Consider the following 19872-nt stretch of genomic DNA (forward strand, 5'->3'; position numbering starts at 1 on the left):
TGAAGTTAGCAGCCTAGCGGCGTGAAGTTAGCGGCCTAGCGGCATGAAGTTAGCGGCCTAGCGGCCTAGCGGCCTATCGGCCTAGCGGCCTAGCGGCCTAGCGGCGTGAAGTTAGCGGCCTGGCGGCCTAGCGGCCTAGCGGCCTAGCGGCGTGAAGTTGGCGGCCTAGCGGCCTGGCGGCCTAATTATTTTTCTATTTCCAAGCAATTGTTAATGCGTTTTTTTTAAAAAAACAATGATAACTCAAGATTTTTTATTCATATAGTTACATAGCGGCCTTAAATTGTTATTTATTAAGAATATTTTTCTTTACCTTTCATTCAAAAACAATTTTAAATTAACTGTTTTATGCACAAATTATCACTCTGAAACGTTTTTCAACTTGTTTTCAAAAAAGTCGATCAAGCACTTCAGCGACCTAGCGGCATATCGGCGTGAAATTAGCGGCCTAGCGGCCTTTCGGCCTAGCGGCCTAAATTGAATCCCATTTCAAAGCATGTTTACATGCATTTTCTTCTAAAACAATGACATATTAACTGTTTGAATGCACAAATTAACACTTTGAAGCTATTAGCGATAATCAACATATTTTTTTCAAAAAAGTCGATTAAGTAATCAGCTATTTCAAAGCATTAAACATGCCTGATCTTCTTAATCAATGATATATTTACTGTTTATATGCACAAATTATCACTCTGAAGCGTTTTTCAACTTTTTTTCAAAAAAGTCGATCGAGCACTTCAGCGGCCTAGCGGCCTAGCGGGTGAAGTTAGCGGCCTGGCGGCCTGGCGGCCTAGCGGCCTTAAATGGTATCCTATTTCAAAGCATGTATACCTGCATTTTCTTCTAAAACAATGACATATTAGCTGTTTTTATGCACAAATTAACACTATGAAGCTATTAGCGATTATCAACATTTGTTTTAAAGCGTCGATTAAGCAGTCAGCTATTTCAAAGCATTAAACATGCATGATCTTCTAAAACAATGATATATTTACTGTTTATATGCACAAATTATCACTCTAAAGCGTTTTTTATTTTTTTTTCAAAAAAGTTGATCGAGCACTTCAGCGACCTAGCGGCCTAGCGGCGTGAAGTTAGCGGCCTGGAGTGATAATTTGTGCATAAAACAGTTCGAAAAATATTCTGAATAGATAACAATTTAAGGCCGCCATGTAACTATATGAATAAAAAACTTTGATTTATCAGTGTTTTAAAAAAAACGCCTTAACAATTACTTGGAAATAGAAAAATTAATTAGGCCGCCAGGTCGCTAGGCCGCTAGGCCGCTAGGCCGCCAACTTCACGCCGCTAGGCCGCCAGGCCGCTAACTTCACGCCGCTAGGCCGCTAGGCCGCTAACTTCACGCCGCTAGGCCGCTAACTTCACGCCGCTAGGCCGCTAACTTCACCTTCATATACACAAGTGCAAACATCATGCTTAATACTTTGTTCTAGAACTCTTGCAATTGATATAAGAAAATGATGCATTCTGTGTGATTCCAATGATCGCCAAACATAATATAGTTTTATTTTAACACATTTGCAGTGGAAATCAATCTATTTAACAATTGAGAATGGTTCATATTGACTTTCAGAGGCGGCTCTGGTGTCTACATTCGACATAGGATGCCACGCATTGAGTTTTTCATTTTTTTTTGGGGGGGGGGTTCTTTTTTTCAGGTTAGCTCTATAAGTTATTGTACTAAGGGTTGGTGCTTAACATAAAACATAATTTGGTAAAAATATTTAAACATGTGCATTATCCCTATACAAAAAACACATTTTAATTCGTTTGAGAGTGAAAAGGTTGTTTGTAGCTCAAATTAGATAAACTATGTATAAAAGGGAAGTTCTTACTAATTGTTTAAATAGAATTATATACGAAAACGCAAATAGCTGTGTTTGTGTAAATGGAACCAAATATTTTAAAATGCATGGAGGAAGTTTATCTCCGCTACTATTTTTCCTCTTTGTAAATGATTTGCATAATATTCTTGAAAAAGTTGTATGTTAAATGGTACAATTGTGTCAAAACATGATAACGTTTGATCGATCTTATCGAAATTATTCGTTTAAGTAAATATTGATGAGACCGTATTTTTTTCCAGAATCGTATTTGGATTTGAAAAATATATATTGAAATTACTGTAAAAGATGGCAAATACCTATTGACACTACAAAACAAAGATTCTATATTTTCAAAGGGAAGACATATGGATTATGAATTCTTTCCATGCAACATAGACTACGATTAGTCTAAAACGATTAAAAAATATTTAGGCGTTTTATTTTGTAGAAATGGTTTAAGGCAAAATAGTATATTGCAAAGCAAGCTACTAAAGCTATTTTTTATAGATGAAAAAAAAACAAGATATTACTGTCTTTCAAATAAATTTATTCAACAAGATCGTTATCTTTTTGTTTTATGGATGTGAATGCTGGGAATATGGTAACACTACTTTTCTGGAAAAAGTTCAGCTTAATTTTTTGAAATATATTTAAGGTGTTAAAATAGTACAACGTATTGTATTATTTATGGCGACACGTGCGTTTAACCGTAACATATTGGCACTCGGTTGATTGACCTTTGGCCTTTCACAGTGTCTCTGTACAATAATGTTTGAGCAGATTAAAGTTTTTCGAAAATCCTAGATAATCACGCTTAAAGTTTGTGTGTGATGTTACATGATATGTTGAGTGTATGTGATGTCTTGATGCCTGAACAGACTATGATATTCAGTCGATTTATACCTTTACATGCGACCTCTGGTGTCGCGACGAGGAAAGGTAGGCTTACACTCAAATTAACCAGTAAAGAATCATACCACCGATTTCCAAAGGAATGCACCTTTTAGGATATTCTTCTATTATTTCTTGAGTCAACTAAGCTAACTACATCAGAAAACCTCAGTCTTTACTTTCCCCGATCGGTGTGTATTTTTGCTGTTAATCAATGGGACGCTTATCTTGAAAAATTCGATTTTTTAGATGACTGCATAACTGCTTTGCCGAAATAATAAAACCGTACTCGACGTCATCAACGTCTAAGCATTAGACATGCAATACATGTTCTTAAGTAAAAACAAAGTCAATGGCAAATAATGATTTATATATTCAAGCAATCAAAATATACAGTTGATGTGTATCATTATGTTCGTAATGAAGTTCAATTTTAAACAAAAAACAGTTCCATTCGTTTAGTTAGCTTTACCTTTAAATGTATACTGCAAGTATACTGAGCAATACGACAAAGCGCTTGTTTATCGATATTTCAAAACAGTTATTCATAAGATACAAGTCTCATCTTATTAAAAACGTAAACCCTTACCTACCCTAAACTGTATATGAAATTCAATTCATCAATAATTTACATCGCCTTTAAACATATTTGATATGGGTAGGGGTCTGGTGTCTAAAAGTGTAAAATTCGTTATTTCAATATATAGACAGAAAAGCCAAATTTCATGATATGTTAAGCTATTAAGTTTTATGTTTGCCGAGTTTATCTTGATATTATCAAGAATAAAATTAACATTATTACAGGGTGACATGAGAATTCTCAATCGACTCACATAAGGATATATTTAAATTATTTTTGAAAAATCTGAAGATCGCGTAATTCATTGTAAAATTACAAACAAGTAATAGTTAGATGACAGGAAGTAAATTCTTAAATAAGAAGATTAGGCGAACGAGCCCTATTAACTATTAAGAAATTACTTCAGGTTATCTGAGTTACTTAGCATACAACCTAATTGGCTGATACATTGACAACGCAAAATCTGACGCAGGGAGTGTGTATCGGAAGAGTGGCAGTGGGCGGACCTTTACACACCGCAAAAGGTGAAATTCGTAATGATTTAGTCTAGTACTTAATGAATTGACTATCTGCAATTACATGTGCTTAATAATGTAGGTTGTATTCTAAGTCATGAGTGGTATTCTCGATTCAAGCATGTTAATCCATCATACCTGACACGTGATTCCTGTTGTGGACAGTGCTGGTTAAGTCTATCATAAACCCCCATAGAAGTCGAGTCAACAATGTTAACATACAATGTTATTAGGAACTTTTTCGCGTGATTTCAATTGTTTGCTCGTCATGGCGTCTGTAAAAACAACGAATGCAAGTGCATGCAAAGCAGTTTCTATGTCAAATGTTATGGAGTAAAACAAAATTATTACTTATGGGTTTCCATGACGGAACAATAATCCGACAACAATTGTTTTTTGGATATTATTTATATTCTAAAATGTAACTTGTCTCTGAACACCAATATATTGGTCTTCCATTTATAAGAACTAGGCATTTGCAAGTCCTGCTAGCATATAAATGATTTGTAAGGGATTGTAGATCAAAATAAATATTGGTCATCCCTAACATATCCGAAAACTGTTGAAACATATGAAATAGTTTAACCAAACAATTTGCTACATTTAGAAACCAAACCCACCCACGGTATCAAAGCATGCTCACTCTTTAAACATAGTGCATGAACCATACAATAGTGGTGTAGAAGAAAATCCAACTTAAGAAAAAGTTGATACATATGTTATAGTGTCATTTGCAGTTGCATTAATTTCCCTTGTTTTATCTTCAGTATTCTCATTAATCAAATATCCACACATAAATACGTTTCCATTTGTGATTTCACCTTCTTCAATTTCAAGATCGATCAACATTGGATTCGTTAATTCTGACACATAAAGCCATTTACCGTCATCACCCAGTTTTAAACACCATGGGTTTTGAAAAATATGTAATTCTTTTTTTTCAGTGACATACGTACGAGGTTTGATAAGGATAAATCTAACGCATGTTGCACGCAAAGTATTATCGTTCTGGTGTACGAGAATGACCCTCAGAAAAAGGTTCAAACATCAAAGTTTACTTTGAAAAGCTCGTATTAAGAAGTTGTCGATATTATACCGACTAATGTCAGTATTTCGTATTGATTTACATATGCATATCAAATATTTTCAGGTCACTGCAGTTGTACATGCCAACGACAAGCTGACCTTTCCTATTCGGAAGTTGATCTTCTGTGTCCGACAAATAAAGAACACTGTCTGGAGGGGAGATATCATCTGAGTTTAAGACGACTTTTGTCTGCCTTGTTTCTGTATGGATCATACAAACAACATTGTTTAAATATCCACACATAAATACGTTTCCATTTGGCCCAATTGCAAGTCCTCGATGCGTTTTTATGTGCTTTTCAGTTGGCAAGGCCTGAACTTTTGTGATTTCACCTTCTTCAATTTCAAGAACGATCAACCTTGGATTCATTGATTCTGACACATAAAGACGTTTTCCGCCATCTCCCAGTTTTAAACACCATGGATTTTGGAATATTTTTTCATTCTTTTCAGTGACATATTTAAGATTTCCAAGGTCGTCTCCAAATTCTATCCGTGCACGGGGACTCTCAAACGAGATGTAGAACGTTCCAGATTTGAAATCGATTCCCCTACATCCTTTGCCAACAAAAAACGATTTCTCCTCTCTCAAACCATCTTCTTCAACAACAAAAAGTGCCACTTTTCCAGCTTCTGGGACGGTAATTGCTGCGGAATGGTCATTTACCGCACATGCATTCCAAGGATAGCATTTACGCTGAGAAATGCGTAATACTGCTACGCATTTAGCTGCGTTTAGATCAACAAGTTTAACGCTGTTGTTTTTCAAATCGCAAGCTATGATTGTCTCCTGGCACAACTGACAAAGGCCGGTTATTGCAGGCTCCACATCGCCTTCCATTTTCATATTGATCGTATCAGCTAGCTTCGTTTGTACGTCTTTCTCTGGTATCCGACTAGACGGAGACAGTTCCGATTGCGATCTGTGAAATTAATTATTTTCATATTTAATTAAAACCTCTATAAAAACAAAGGTTACTATCAATATGAATCTGCCTACTTTTCAGCTTAAACAGCCTGTATAGATTATCGCTGTTTTGAAAACTGTATTAAATACGTTACGTTACGTATGTAGTATAGCATAAAATAAAGCAAATATTTGAAAGGCAAAATCTTATAAAGAAAGGGCCCGAGCTCCTTTATTATGCAGTCGTTCGTTACTAAAAACCATCAAACGATATGATTTGTTTCGTGTCTAATAGACAACTAAGGGAGTTTGTAACTAAAAGACACTTGCCTTTTTGCTGGTGGTATAATCGTTGAACCAGAATCAATCTCACCCGACGATTGGGCGCTTTAAATATAAATACATAACATCATAATAATCGATATTTAATAACAAATTATTCAATCATTGCATTTAAAATTACCTTCGTTTACATTATATATATATGTATATGATGGCATACACTCCATCCAGTGTACTTACTGTTTGAGCATCTTTTTTCTGATCGTTACGTCCGTCATAGATCTTTCTTGGATGGAATTGTCTCGTTCGTCAACAGGTTTAAAACCGGATTTAGATTTCTCTGTCAAAGTATATGGCGAAATCAGTATATACAATTCAAAGGACTGATTCCCTTCATGTGTAAGACTATAACTATAACATCAAACACGAAACCTCTTACTTATGCATTTTCCACAGTAGTTTGAATATTTTGTTGAACTAAAGTCAAATCTTATCTTCGTCCAATGATATTGATTTTACATTCTAAGTTATGTACCCTATTTTATTCTTTATAATCTTAGGTTGTTTTAGTCTGACAATTAATGTTTTCAGACCTGGCTATTAATAGTGTCCGTGATATTTCTCTTTTTCTATCATTCTTAATTAAAAATGAAAATTCTTTCTTTCTTTTTTTGTATTGTTTTGTGTATCTGTTCATGAATTTTAACTTCAGAAAATAACCCTCAATCTATTGCATTTTTATAAGGACAAACCACAATAACAAACATTTGTGTATTAGAACTTTTTGTTTTCTACTCCGGTCATCCAGACCTTAAATCTTAAGGTTAAAGTTTATGAAAGTAAGTGTAATTAGTGTGAGGAACTGTTGACTGTTTCACGGACATTTTACCGCTTATTTGATAATCACATTTTAAGTCTTATTTTGAACTTTAATTAACTTCATTACATAGAAATGTTCACTTTGACTTGTTTATAGTAATTTAAATATATATATATATATATATATATATATATGTATATATATATATATATATATATATATATATATATATATATATATATATATATATATATATATATATATATATATATATATATATATATATATATATATATATATATATATATATATTTCCGTATGAAAATGTTATTTTTTTTCAAAAACAACAGCATAACATTTTGGGGTACCTGTCAGAAGCGAATGGAAACAAAAAAAATGATAGGATAAAGCAAAATACAATAAGATAAGGGAGAACATCACCTGGGCCTATGATTCAAACTGATTATTACAACAAATGTACAGAAACTTATTATATATTTATGTATAACAATAAACACCCCAAAATACTGTGAGAAGTGCGTTAATGCATCATATATTGTAAAACGCAAATACACTTAAGTAGGTTGTGCACAAAACTGCATGAGCATGATCGGTATGAAATATTTGAAGCATATTTACCATGTAACAAATCCGCAAGTCGTATCTCAACAATCAATTCTTGGTCTGGAAAGGTTGTCCTAGCTGCCTCATGTAGCTTTGCGAATATGTCGTGGATTTCTTCATTGTACTTGACATCCATTTCACCGAAAGTATTTGTAAGCACTACCTCAACAGCTCCTTCTTTGGTCTCATTAATCGGTCCAAGTGTCAAGCTTTCTAAATCATCACCAAACTCTTCAACTATCTCGTCAAGATGGTTTGCTTTAAAAAATTACGTAGTGGTATTAAGTTGTCGTTAAGCAATGCAAAACGAAATAGACATTTTGAAAACTTCTCAGTATAGCAAAGAATACTCTAAATCAAGAACATCAATTGTTTTAAGTCTAATATAAAAACAAAGGAAGGCGTAATTCTACTACACAATACATTTGATTTGGATCTATAAAGTTTCATGATGTGCTTTCTGGTGGTTTATAGAGTTAGCAGTGAAATAAAATTGATATTTTACTGTTCTAACCAGTGAAGGTATCAATTTGTTCACTGTTTTGAAATTTAAGCCCGTTCCAATGTTCAAATCAAAAGTCATTGCGCACAGGGATGGGACACAATTTTAACAACTTCCTTTCGGAAATGACGTTAGGTTCGCAAACAGTTTCGCGCGCTTTAAATAAAAATGTACATATGCATTTTAATAAGCTCACCGATATCTGTAACACACTGATCAAAATCTTCCTTATATATGACAATTTCTTGGGAATAACTCTCATGCCCAGGAAGTTCTTGTATGGCATCAATGACAGGCCGAAACACTGTGTCCAGTTCGCGCGATTCATACATATTCAGGAATGTGATCATCGCCGTTATAGATTCACTTTGCATCGTAATTTCAACGCAGGCATTTCTGATAGCCTTCGGTTTAATTTTCACTGTAAGAAATCAAAATTAATAATCCTTGAATATGAATATGATTGTTGATTTTTTAAATAAAATTTGAAACAGTATATACACATATTGCCTAAAAGTCATGCAACATCTTTTCTGTTCTTAATGATAAGGCTTTTTATGACTGATAGTTTTTAAATCATAATTGAATACTTATATATTATCATTTCTTTTGGGGACAAATGTGAAGAATTTACAAAAATCAAAATAATTTTTTACTTACTTTTTGTAAGCTTCTGGCAGACCTCTCCGACAGCCCTTTTCAAAACTTGGTGTTCCGGTGGCCATGGTGGGCACGCCACCTTTGGTGCGGTTTCTTCACGAAACATCTTGCACACGACGTGTGTTGTGTTATGGTCCTCTGGCTTGAATAGCAATGTCGTTTTGATCTCTGAAATATATAAACAAACAATGCCTTTACTTTTTTAAATAATAAGAGCATAACTACAAAACTGTTATCATTCTTGTAAACAGTAGTGCGTAGAATTTATATTTTTTTAAAAATCAATACTATTGATTTATATGAGAACTTAAAGCTGAAATGAGGGGTCTTTAGAAATAAAATTAGACTAGAGCAATCATTTATGTTGCCGGAAAAAGAGAAGACAATTATATACCACTAAAGCACATGCATTTCAAAGAAAGTTTGTGCATGTTAATAATTGCTAATACCACTCCTAGAACATTAACATATAAACATGTTATTGTTATCGATTGAAAGGATTGTCATATCTGATACAGTCTGTTCAAGAGACAATGTTTTACAATTGTCCATGCTTTTAAACTATATAAAAACGATGGCTAATGACTTTTTTGTCTCCATTTGGTGAGAAACTTCTTCTAAGATAAATGTTTTCTCGTGAAGATGTGTTTAGACATATTGACGTAAAATGGAATCAAACTCTATTTAACATCAAACGAGATTCGCTATCTTTCACTAGCACACGGACTGTACACAAAATACCCATGACATTCCCAGAACATGACATTCCAAACAGATGTATTGAACTTGGCAATTGCATCCCATTCATTGATTTAACACTTAATTGGATTTTAAGGTATTGTTTGAGTTTACGCTACACAAGTGCTTTTTTCAGATTCGAGTTGGTGGGTATAAGAGGAATGAAAATTATTCTCAAAATGCTGGAACCTGATTATTTTATGGATGTTATGAAGTTGTTTTCTGAAGATAATAACATATGAATATCTTCAATATATGAATTTTGCATTAGTCATTACCAAAAATAATAATAAACTAATGTCTCATTCGTCTAAACTGGAGATACTTTCAATTAAAAAAAGAGTAAAATTTGAAATAGTTTATATACGAGAACAAATGCCATTATCTTGTTTTCGTACCTGGGGTTATATCTGCCCTGGGAGGCAGCACTTCTGTCGATCCTGCAAGACATGGAATCACAGTTATCTAGATTTAGACAATAATTCACATTTGTTACATTTGAAGATCATAATTACCGTGAATACTGATTTGAAAACATACAGAAACAAGCTCAGTAGCCAAAAGTTTAAACATAAACCCCGTTTAATGGCACAAGTTTATTTTCAAAATTGTATCCATTTTAAATTTATACATATATGATAAACCATTCTATTGATTGCAGATTATTCTTAATGCCGTCATCAACAAGGGATCGTACATATCAGCAAATCAGGTGTCGAAAAAGAACACTTAAAAAAAGACGTAAAATATATCTATAGTCTATAGCCTTTATATCATTTTTAGGAAGACGTTCAGTGTATAGGCCAGGAAATGTTCATGGTGACTTCTTTCTAATTTGTACTAGGTAAATCGGCTATCAGAAGTAATTTGTTGTAATACGATTTTTTTTTCTTTGGTTAGTTTTTTATCCTTGCAAGGTGGGTAGGTTTTGAAATTGGCACCTGGCCCTAAACAAACACTCGACTTCGTATGGCCTAATGATATACGTAAACACAGGAACATGTACATACATACCCTTTTGCCTTCTTTTATCCCTTTCATCACGCAGGCTTACAATTCTGGCCGCTCTTTCAAGCTTGTCTACAGCATCTGCATATCATTGACAAAATACAGCATAATGAAAGATATAACCGGAGCATTAATAGCCGCCTTCTTTAGTTGAAAGCAGTTTGAGATCAATAATAACACAATGCCTATTCAAGCAGAAGTGATCTGCAATGTCAGTTTTTCTTTTGTGTTATAAGTGGGACCCCGTGCTCTTGCTTATATTATACATGCATATTGACAAAGCCATTTACATTACAATAATTATCAGTATGCCATTGAAATTTTAAAGTAATGAATAGCATTTCGTAATCTTAAAACGAAAGCTATGTTTGGTTAAAGTATTGTATTATAATAGAAGCACAATACTACTTTTGATATTTACCACGTGGAAGTTCTTGAAGTATTTCTTTATTGTATTTTTCATTCATATGCCAATTTTGAAGAACATGTATCAACTGGTCATTTGGCGGTGTTACTTCCTCTATTCCTTTGTCATACAATTTCTTTATTTTTGTTTTCATTTCTTCCCGATCCGAATCGTCTTCTATAAAACGTATGCATGTGTCTGTCGCATTTTCTAGCAGCCGAGAATATTTCGCATATTCATTTTCAGAAAGTTTGGCTCGAGCATTCTGAAATAGTATATCCTTTAAAGATTTCAAACTTTCCACCGCTTGTTTAACGTTCGTTTCATCGGGAATGTCACAGATCTCTGACAAAATAAAGCAAAACATGTTCAGGTCCCAGTTTTCAACATTGGTGTCTTTCTTTCGACCAGGAAAGAACACCTTCTCTTTAGCCTTGCCTGTCTCCCGACTCAAAATTTTACTTTTCTTTTCAAACAAAAGATCGTCCAGAGTCCAAGATTCCGTTGATTCTGTTTCAGCCGGTTTAGATATTAGAACACACCTTTTTAACATTAACTTAAACATAAGATATGAAACGCTGATTAAACCATCCACCAGTTTAATAAAACGTAGATTTTCGTCCGTTTCAACATCCATTTTTGTGTTTTGTGTATCTGTTCTTATCAATCAACAAGTCAACTATAGATAATTCACTCTTTCGTTTATACTCTATTCAAATTGTGGCCAATGAGGTAATACAATCCAAGAAGTTTATCGATGCATGTAAACATAAACATTCTTTATAACCACTTTTAAAACACGACGCAGTTGCGGTAACTAACAACTGTGTGCACTGTCCACTTGTAATATTACACATTTTTCCAGTCCTGCATCAGGTTCAATCCTACGCAATTCGTATCAGATCAATGTTCATCTTTTATCATATTTGAACAATATGCGTCTCACATAAAACTCGCATTATTCAGATTTTATATTACGAACTAAAGGGAAAAGGAAATATAATACCAGGTAAAGATTAACTTCAGGATACGTGGTAAACCACGCATGTGTTTATGTATTGTCCAAGGTCAAGGTACTAAGACACTGGATTGGTCGAACTCGTATGGATGTAGACAAACTGTAGACAAACTGTAACGCAAACTTTAAATAAAAATAGGGCATTTTTATGCCATAATTTTTTTTTACGAAATATCGTAAAATTAAAAATATGAGTCAATAGCATGTGTATAATAAAATTTCCCGAAATACATATCTGAGTGGACAATCCGTCCTACTAGAAACATATTATTTTGTAAAAGTAGTGCCTGACACAACTGATGAAGGGAAGAGAAAGAAAGAACTGAAACAATACATATGGTAAGAAAATATGAGGAAAAACATAAACGTAAACGATGTGTTCATAATCAAATATGACATGAAAACAGTTCCTCGACCTTGTTATACAGACAGATAATTAAACGGAAGGTGGTGGAGGTGGTGATGGTGGATTTTGTGAAAACTAAAATAAAATGCCGAGGCTTTTGCCCACACTAAAAATAAATCTGTCTTCAGTAATGGCTACAATGTATCGCGATTTGCTGTTCAGTGCCACTTGAGATAAATCTCAAAGGTGATTGGCTAAGGCTATAATTAATGCGGAAGCTTACTGTCGACATGGTTAAATACCACTAAACTAATGTTTGAACAAATCCTTAAATAATTTTATGTTATCATAAAATTTCATAAATGCTTAAGTTCCGACAAACATGTAATTCTGAGATTTGTTTCTAAGGATGTGTTTCAGCATGTTCATAAGTAAGAAAAAAGGGTCATGGTTACACTAGGTTTCGATTTGAAAACAGTCACTTGAAATGCAGTTTGATTAAATTGTGTGACAAAACGAGTTTCTCATGATACTTAATTCCTTTTCGTAATTGACAAACATTCAGAATAATGTCCTTTCATTGTTGTTTTCCATGGAAAAGGTAGTCCAAGAAAATATGTCTGTGCACGTTTATAAAACAGATTCACATAACTAAGCCTTAGATGACTCAGTTAAAAAGCTAATAAAATAAATTAAACGAGTTAATTTGCAGTTTGGATGTTTTTGCTTAATCTCTCAAACTGTTATTTCCTCAGGAACGTCTGAATCTGAAGTAACTACACCTGTAACTACATCTGCATCTGTTAATTCATCAGCATATGTAGCTACATATGCAAATATAACTACATATTCATATCTAACTACATATCCCTATGTTATTACATCTGCATCTGTAAAAACATCCGTAACGATACCTACATGTGTAGCTACATCTGTATCAGTATCAACCTCCGTAACTACATCTTAAATAACATCTGTAGCTACATCTATAACTAAATCTGCACTTAAACTTCTCCTCCATATGTAACTACAAATGTACATCTGTAACTATATCTGCATCCGTAACTAACTCTGTAACTTTATCCGGAATTGCGGATGATGTTTATTTTAACCTGGTATATTTCTAATACGACCTAAATCCATGCTTACTCAATGCACTGTACGTGTTGAAGGCTTACACTGCCGTTCACAGTCGGAAACAATCGATTCCAAAAATATTCTGTTTGCTTCAAACTCACTGTGTGGGAATGGACACCGGATATAGCTCGAAAAATGATCAATTAATAAGCATTTGATTCTGACACATGGTAAGTTTTTTGTTATTATTATTTTATTTTATAGTGATATTTATCAAATTCGAAGAGCTTCGAATAGATCAATCCTGTGCAATACACGACTATAATGGAAATGTGTCTCCTCTTTTGTATAATAGCAAAATTCTCGCCGAATGTTGCATGATCGCTCACAAAGGTTCAGTTATGTGGTACGATTTCAAACATAAAACAACAAATAGAAAATAAGAATGAAAACTGAATCGAGCGATTTCATTGTAATTACAGCATCTAATATTGTGTATGATATCAATACGATATGTTTTGTTGTTATGGAGATATTCATCCTTTTTGATGACCTGAAGATGTATCGGGGATAGCTGAAGCAAATAAAAAACTGCACAGGGGATAGCTATTAACTGTACTGAGGATAGTTGCGATGCATTTATATTAACGAGACTGTCATGATGGTTACGTCTTCTTAACTCTATGCAAGCTCAGGGAAAATTGTCCAATGTTGTCCATATCGAGAAATTAGAGCAATAATGTTACTGTTATATGTAAAGTATACCTTACATAAATGTGTCCCTAGTTTGTATATATAAATAAAGATGATCGGTCCGTATGTCTTTGCATTCTAATGAAAATTCAGTTTTATATCATCAGCTGTCCATATCATAAATATAATATTGACCAGTGACGCCATACAACTAGTAAGTGCGGCTTGCTATTTTCACAACGACGTAGAAACGTCGCAAGAAAACTTCATTAGCTTTGTTTAATAAAACACACCTAAAGCGCTTTAAAAGTATTTAGTGGTAATATAAAAGGTTCGGTATAATATAAAAAATATTTACATTACACTTCGGGCACCAGTCAATTGTAACCACGGCCCCCCAGGTCCTGGGGTATACCGGGGATAGCCGGGGAAAAGGGCCGTGTTTTTATTTCCATGTGCCCACGCAGGGCCGGGTGGCCGCGGTGGTTTTGCCATAGCGCCAAATTTAGCGGAGATTGGGCCTTATGTAGAGTCTCTGGGGTGCGGGGGCATTTGGCCGGTGTTTAACCATCAGTTTGTTCCCGCAGGGCGGCGATTTTACCCGGGGTTGGCTGGACCGAAAGTCAAAGTCCCGGCTATTTTTGCAACGTTTTTGCCCACTAAGTCATCAATAATAAATAATATATTGTGATCAAATTTTGTTCACTTGAAGCTGTTTCTAAGCTTGGATCGATGTTGCTATTACTTAGAACAGGAAATGGTCTCAGCTCGTTCACTTCACCGAGAAACTAAGTATTGTGACCAACCTTGAAATATAAGCAGCATGCATACACATGTATACGTTCATTTAGGAGGACATGTACCAAACGATTTGACTACATGTATATACATAATCTGAATCACTGCGCGCATATCCATGATTATCACATATCTATACGCCAATTATTTTCACTACGCACAAAAGAGTTCCAAGGAAAAAAATACATTTTAACTTTATTCTGTTTAACTGAGTTGGGAGAAAAAGCATCTTCCAGAGCCGCTCGTGTAAGATAGGTTCATCCTAACCCTCTCTCAGGGTTTTCTACGGAAACTCGGTAAACCTCGTTTCCGCAAAACACCCTACGCTCGGGTTTAGATGAACCTATCTTACACCCTCGGCCACGGGAGTTCCTTATAATCATATCAGCAGGCCTGCACGGAAACATCAGGCTTACCATCTATAATGACATTTATGTCTGGCAATGTCTCAAAAACGTCTGCTGAGCAGGACGTATATTGGCATATAATCACATGATCGGAACCCTGAATAAAATAAAAAAAAGACGATAATCACCTTAGTGTTAAAACCCTCATATATGTGCATTTTATCATGCCAGTGGCGCAGTATAGCAGTGTAATAGCAGAATTATATTGGTATAAATGATTTATGTAATGGGTCTGGAAGTTTAAAAAGGTGTTTCCTTTTTTACAGATACATTTGTTGGCAATATGAACATCCAAACCGACATTGAAAAGTTTATACGTGTGTGATCGCGTTTGTTATCTTACAAAACAGCACATGTCGGCCTTTTTCGTGTGTCGTGAAGATCATGATTATACTTACTTTGCTATGTATTATGTTATATTGAACGAAAGTGAGATCAGTTAAACAAACTTATTGCAACTCTAAACAGTGTGTTTCCACCATTTTAAATGAATCAAAAGGCAGTCTATGTCTCTTATAGAGTCCCGCCTTCGTTTTATTACAGGTGTTTTATTAGGTGATTTATCAACCAGTTGATTCCCCGACAAATCTGTTTCAAAAATAATGTTTTGAGAGTGCTCAGGCGGCGGTTTTGTTACAAGATTTATCCAAATGTTTTAAGAAACACCGAAAGCGGGCCTGTGTAAGCGGCGTACAGCGTTGTCAATCCAGGCAATGTGAGTTACGTTCCTTTGAAGTTGAAAAACGCTTTGTCTACAGGTACATAAATTGTATATAATATGATGCTACTGTGCACTTACCATGCTAGTGGACCTTGTTGGACATTGTGTTTTTGTTGTTATTCTAATAGTTTGTTTCCATTATCAGCTTACAGTGTTACTGTATGAACCTATATAATATATGCTTTCTAAATTAAATGTTTGACAATAATTGTTAAAAGTTAACAAATGTGTTGTTTTTTTTCATTTATTTATTATGTTCATAGATTGCAATGGTCATATATTAAATGAGTTTGAATAGAATGATGGAAAGACACACCTTATATATATTCAACATTACTTAGATGTAACAATTATCATTATTTCATAGACATATTAATACGTGGTAATACAAATAAACAAAACATAAAACTTAATTAATGTAATAAGAGTTACAGAAAAATGTTTCTGATCATCAAATGTATGTAAAAAACACCCATCTAAAACTTAAATTAAATAGTTCATCAACAAAAAACGGAAAAAATGTTGATTTTTATTTTTTCCCTCTTCCTGCGCACAATATTTCAAGTATCAAAATACGACTTAGGTGGAAGTTTTATGGGAAATGATTTCGCAAAATTTAAATCACCTTTATTTCGATTTTGCTCCCCATATGACACTTACGACACTTTTACATGATCAAAATGTTTTATTAGCTGTTGTGTTTCATTATGTTTGCGGTTTTTAGGATTTGTAAGATTATGTAAATATTCAAGATATGAGACCCTAAATCAAGTTTACTGATGAACATGGCATACTCGTATTTGGGTTTATGTTTTATTTGAACATTTGTTCTTGAACATGATACGAGTTTATTGATTCAATACAAACGCTCATCTTTAAAACATTGGGTGTTTTGTATGTGACTGAAAAGTCGTATTCATTTTAATACTTGCGTGTCCTTGTTTTACGATCGGCTGAACACTTTCATAAATATTAAACCACATGCGTTTCTTAGGCACGGGCAATAGGAAGTTCGATTTATTTGTATGTTTACCATATCCATTGGAACACATAAAAACTTGAGAAATAGAAGCTAAAATAGAAAAAAGAAAAATGTCTCAAGTTAGCAAAGGTACACGCGTTGTCAATAACATATAAGATGGAATCACAACAATCAGTTTTAAATTTTCATTTTGTGTTAAAAGATTACTTTTATGTAGCTTCAATTTCAACTGGTTACAAAGAACAATAGTGCGTAATGCCATAGCTTCACGAATGAATACTTAATCAATGCCATTAAACATGGAAGTAACGTTAGTTTTAGGATGTAAGGACCATCTCATATCAAAGTATCATATGACCATGTTTTGCGAACCAATACCTGCTATTATTTCTATGAAACAGATTGATGTGTTTGGGTTTTAGTTCAGGCAAATCTTGTTTTACAACTAATAACTTCAACATTTGCCCGGTGATAAGATGTTCCCTGTTATTGAAAAGCCGTATTCATTGTTTTAAAAGGGGCGAACAATTATTTCTTAATATCACCTCAATTACTCTGCATAACAAATAGTTACATTGAGGCATACACTGAGAGTCTGCGACTTTATATGACTTAAGGTTGTTACGTTCAGGAGACACACTGGAAATGCTGTTCGTCATAATTCTTAAAAACTTATTTCATCTGTTTGCTTTATTGTTTTCCCTTTTTTCATTAAAGTAGCTCAACTTTGTGGATACAAATGAAAAGTTGATTTGAAATTTCTGTAATGAAGACACACAATACATTATATCAATCTGCTTGATTTTATTGCAAGCGTGATTTTTACAATCTTAGCTAGATTTCGAAGACACAAAATCTGCATAAGGCCACATCAAATTAATATCTTGTTTTATGGATTTGCTAGACAAAAATTGGGGCGAACGGGAGAATGTTTTTACTTTTTCCGTTTCAAAGAGATAACGAAGCGGCGAAACGCTATCTTGATAAAAAAAATCGCAATCTGAAGGCGATCGTTAAGTTGTATATACTAATTACTGTCACATATATGCATATGCAGGTTTTGTCAACATATTATCATTATTTATACAGAAACAGCATCAAAGTAAATCACCATAGCACTACTTTTACATGAACACTATGCAAAAGACCTAGGCCAGGAGGACTTGTAATCTGAATAGTCGTCGGAAGCTGATGTTGATATAGCATTTTGCCTCATGAGTCGGTAGAAGAGACCCAAAGGTCAACTGTAAAACACTGGCAGAATCTCTTGTCAGCCATGCTTATTATTGTTGCCAGATGTTGAATCATGGTCAAATCCTCATGTACTTTCTTCACTCCCCATTCTCAAGGACAATTAACTGCCAAGATTGCTAAAACTTGCCCATCTTATTCCTTGTCTCGTTGATGTCCCATGAAGCTGAAACTACGTGAAACTGCCTAGCACAAACAGACTTTCTGCTTTTAGGGTGCCTAGATTTCCTTATCTAAGATTGCTTCATGAAATAAAATGGACTGTAATATCCGAAATGAATGACAGTAATTTACCACGACATTAACTTCTTTACAATGGTTGTAATCAACCCGGTTTCAGGTTCAGTCTCAGGATAGTACATACCATCTGTATGTGTTACACACAATTTAGACAATTTGACAAATACGACAGCATATATTTAGCATTTATTTTGTAAACCTTTCAAGAAATTCTACTAAAAATAATCAGTCTCGGCAAAATTCTAGGTGCGGACTTATTTTTTTCTTAAAAGTACTTCTTTGCATCTCGGAAAAATCAGGTGCGGTAGATCCGACAAACAACTGATCAATTTGTTGTGATACTTTCAAGTTATCAAGTTTAAACACGTTATTGATTCTAATTTTGATTTTAGAATGAAACCGCAAAACATGAATATATACAAAAGTAATGTTTTCTGACATCCTTGTAGAACTGGTTTGAATGACATTTTCTTTATTGTTTTCTCATTATTACTGCAACATCACTTAGTCAATAAGAGTGGTATTAAATACGTTTATTTCTATCATATGCTAGTAATTATAGCCTCATCGTTATGTTGTATATATACTTTTAAACACAAATGATTGGCATTTAATTCAAAATACATTTTTCTCAATTCCCATATAAACCCGTCCCTAAAATACCCCAGGGGGCCTATGCTCGGCATATATACGCCACATAAGACTATACATCCACCTGGATAAAATTGCTGAATAATCTGTTAACGTTTTAAATTAATCCTATGTGTATATTCTCATATGATTTGCAACTTTGTATCCCATATGTAAATGGTTATGTTTTTAAGTGTCAAAATATGTTTTCCTTCAACACTGTCATTGAAGTACATGTTGAAATATACGTTGAAATAAACGTTTAGGTACACATTGAAATATGTCGCTCACGTTGAAATACACGTTGTCGCTCACGTTGAAATACACGTTGTCGCTCACGTTGAAATACAAGTTGTCGCTCACGTTGAAATACACGTTGTCGCTAACGTTGAAATACACGTTGTCGCTCACGTTGAAATACACGTTGTCGCTAACGTTGAAATACACGTTGTCGCTCACGTTGAAATACACGTTGTCGCTCACGTTGAAATACAAGTTGTCGCTCACGTTGAAATACACGTTGTCGCTCACGTTGAAATACAAGTTGTCGCTCACGTTGAAATACACGTTGGAGAACACGTTGAAAAGCGTTGAAGTACGCATTGAAATACACGTTGGAGAACACGTTGAAAAGCGTTGGAGTACGCATTGAAATACACGTTGGAGAACACATTGAAAAGCGTTGGAGTACAGGTTAAAATACACTTTCGAGAACATGTTTAGATGAATTATTGTGGAAACTTTCAATCTTCTTGTAAATAACAACTTTAAATGATCACAAGAAAATTTCCAGGTCCCGTTTCTTGAAAATCATCAGGTATTTACTCAACTTAGTAAATT

General features: G+C 34.2%; 1 protein-coding gene across 1 annotated transcript; it reads right to left on the minus strand.

The window, feature by feature from the left end:
• Positions 1-3094: 3094 nt before the first annotated feature.
• Positions 3095-11856, minus strand: LOC128209642 (uncharacterized). Its single transcript, XM_052913759.1, has 9 exons — positions 10885-11856; positions 10470-10544; positions 9854-9895; positions 8718-8885; positions 8254-8478; positions 7571-7813; positions 6352-6451; positions 6160-6216; positions 3095-5845 (listed from the first exon to the last, which is right to left on the minus strand). The coding sequence occupies exons 1-9, from the start codon at positions 11504-11506 to the stop codon at positions 4960-4962; spliced, it is 2418 nt and encodes an 805-aa protein (XP_052769719.1). The 5' UTR covers positions 11507-11856; the 3' UTR covers positions 3095-4959.
• Positions 11857-19872: the final 8016 nt, after the last annotated feature.

Source organism: Mya arenaria, chromosome 11 (genome assembly GCF_026914265.1).
Source record: "Mya arenaria isolate MELC-2E11 chromosome 11, ASM2691426v1".
NCBI lineage: Eukaryota > Metazoa > Mollusca > Bivalvia > Myida > Myidae > Mya > Mya arenaria.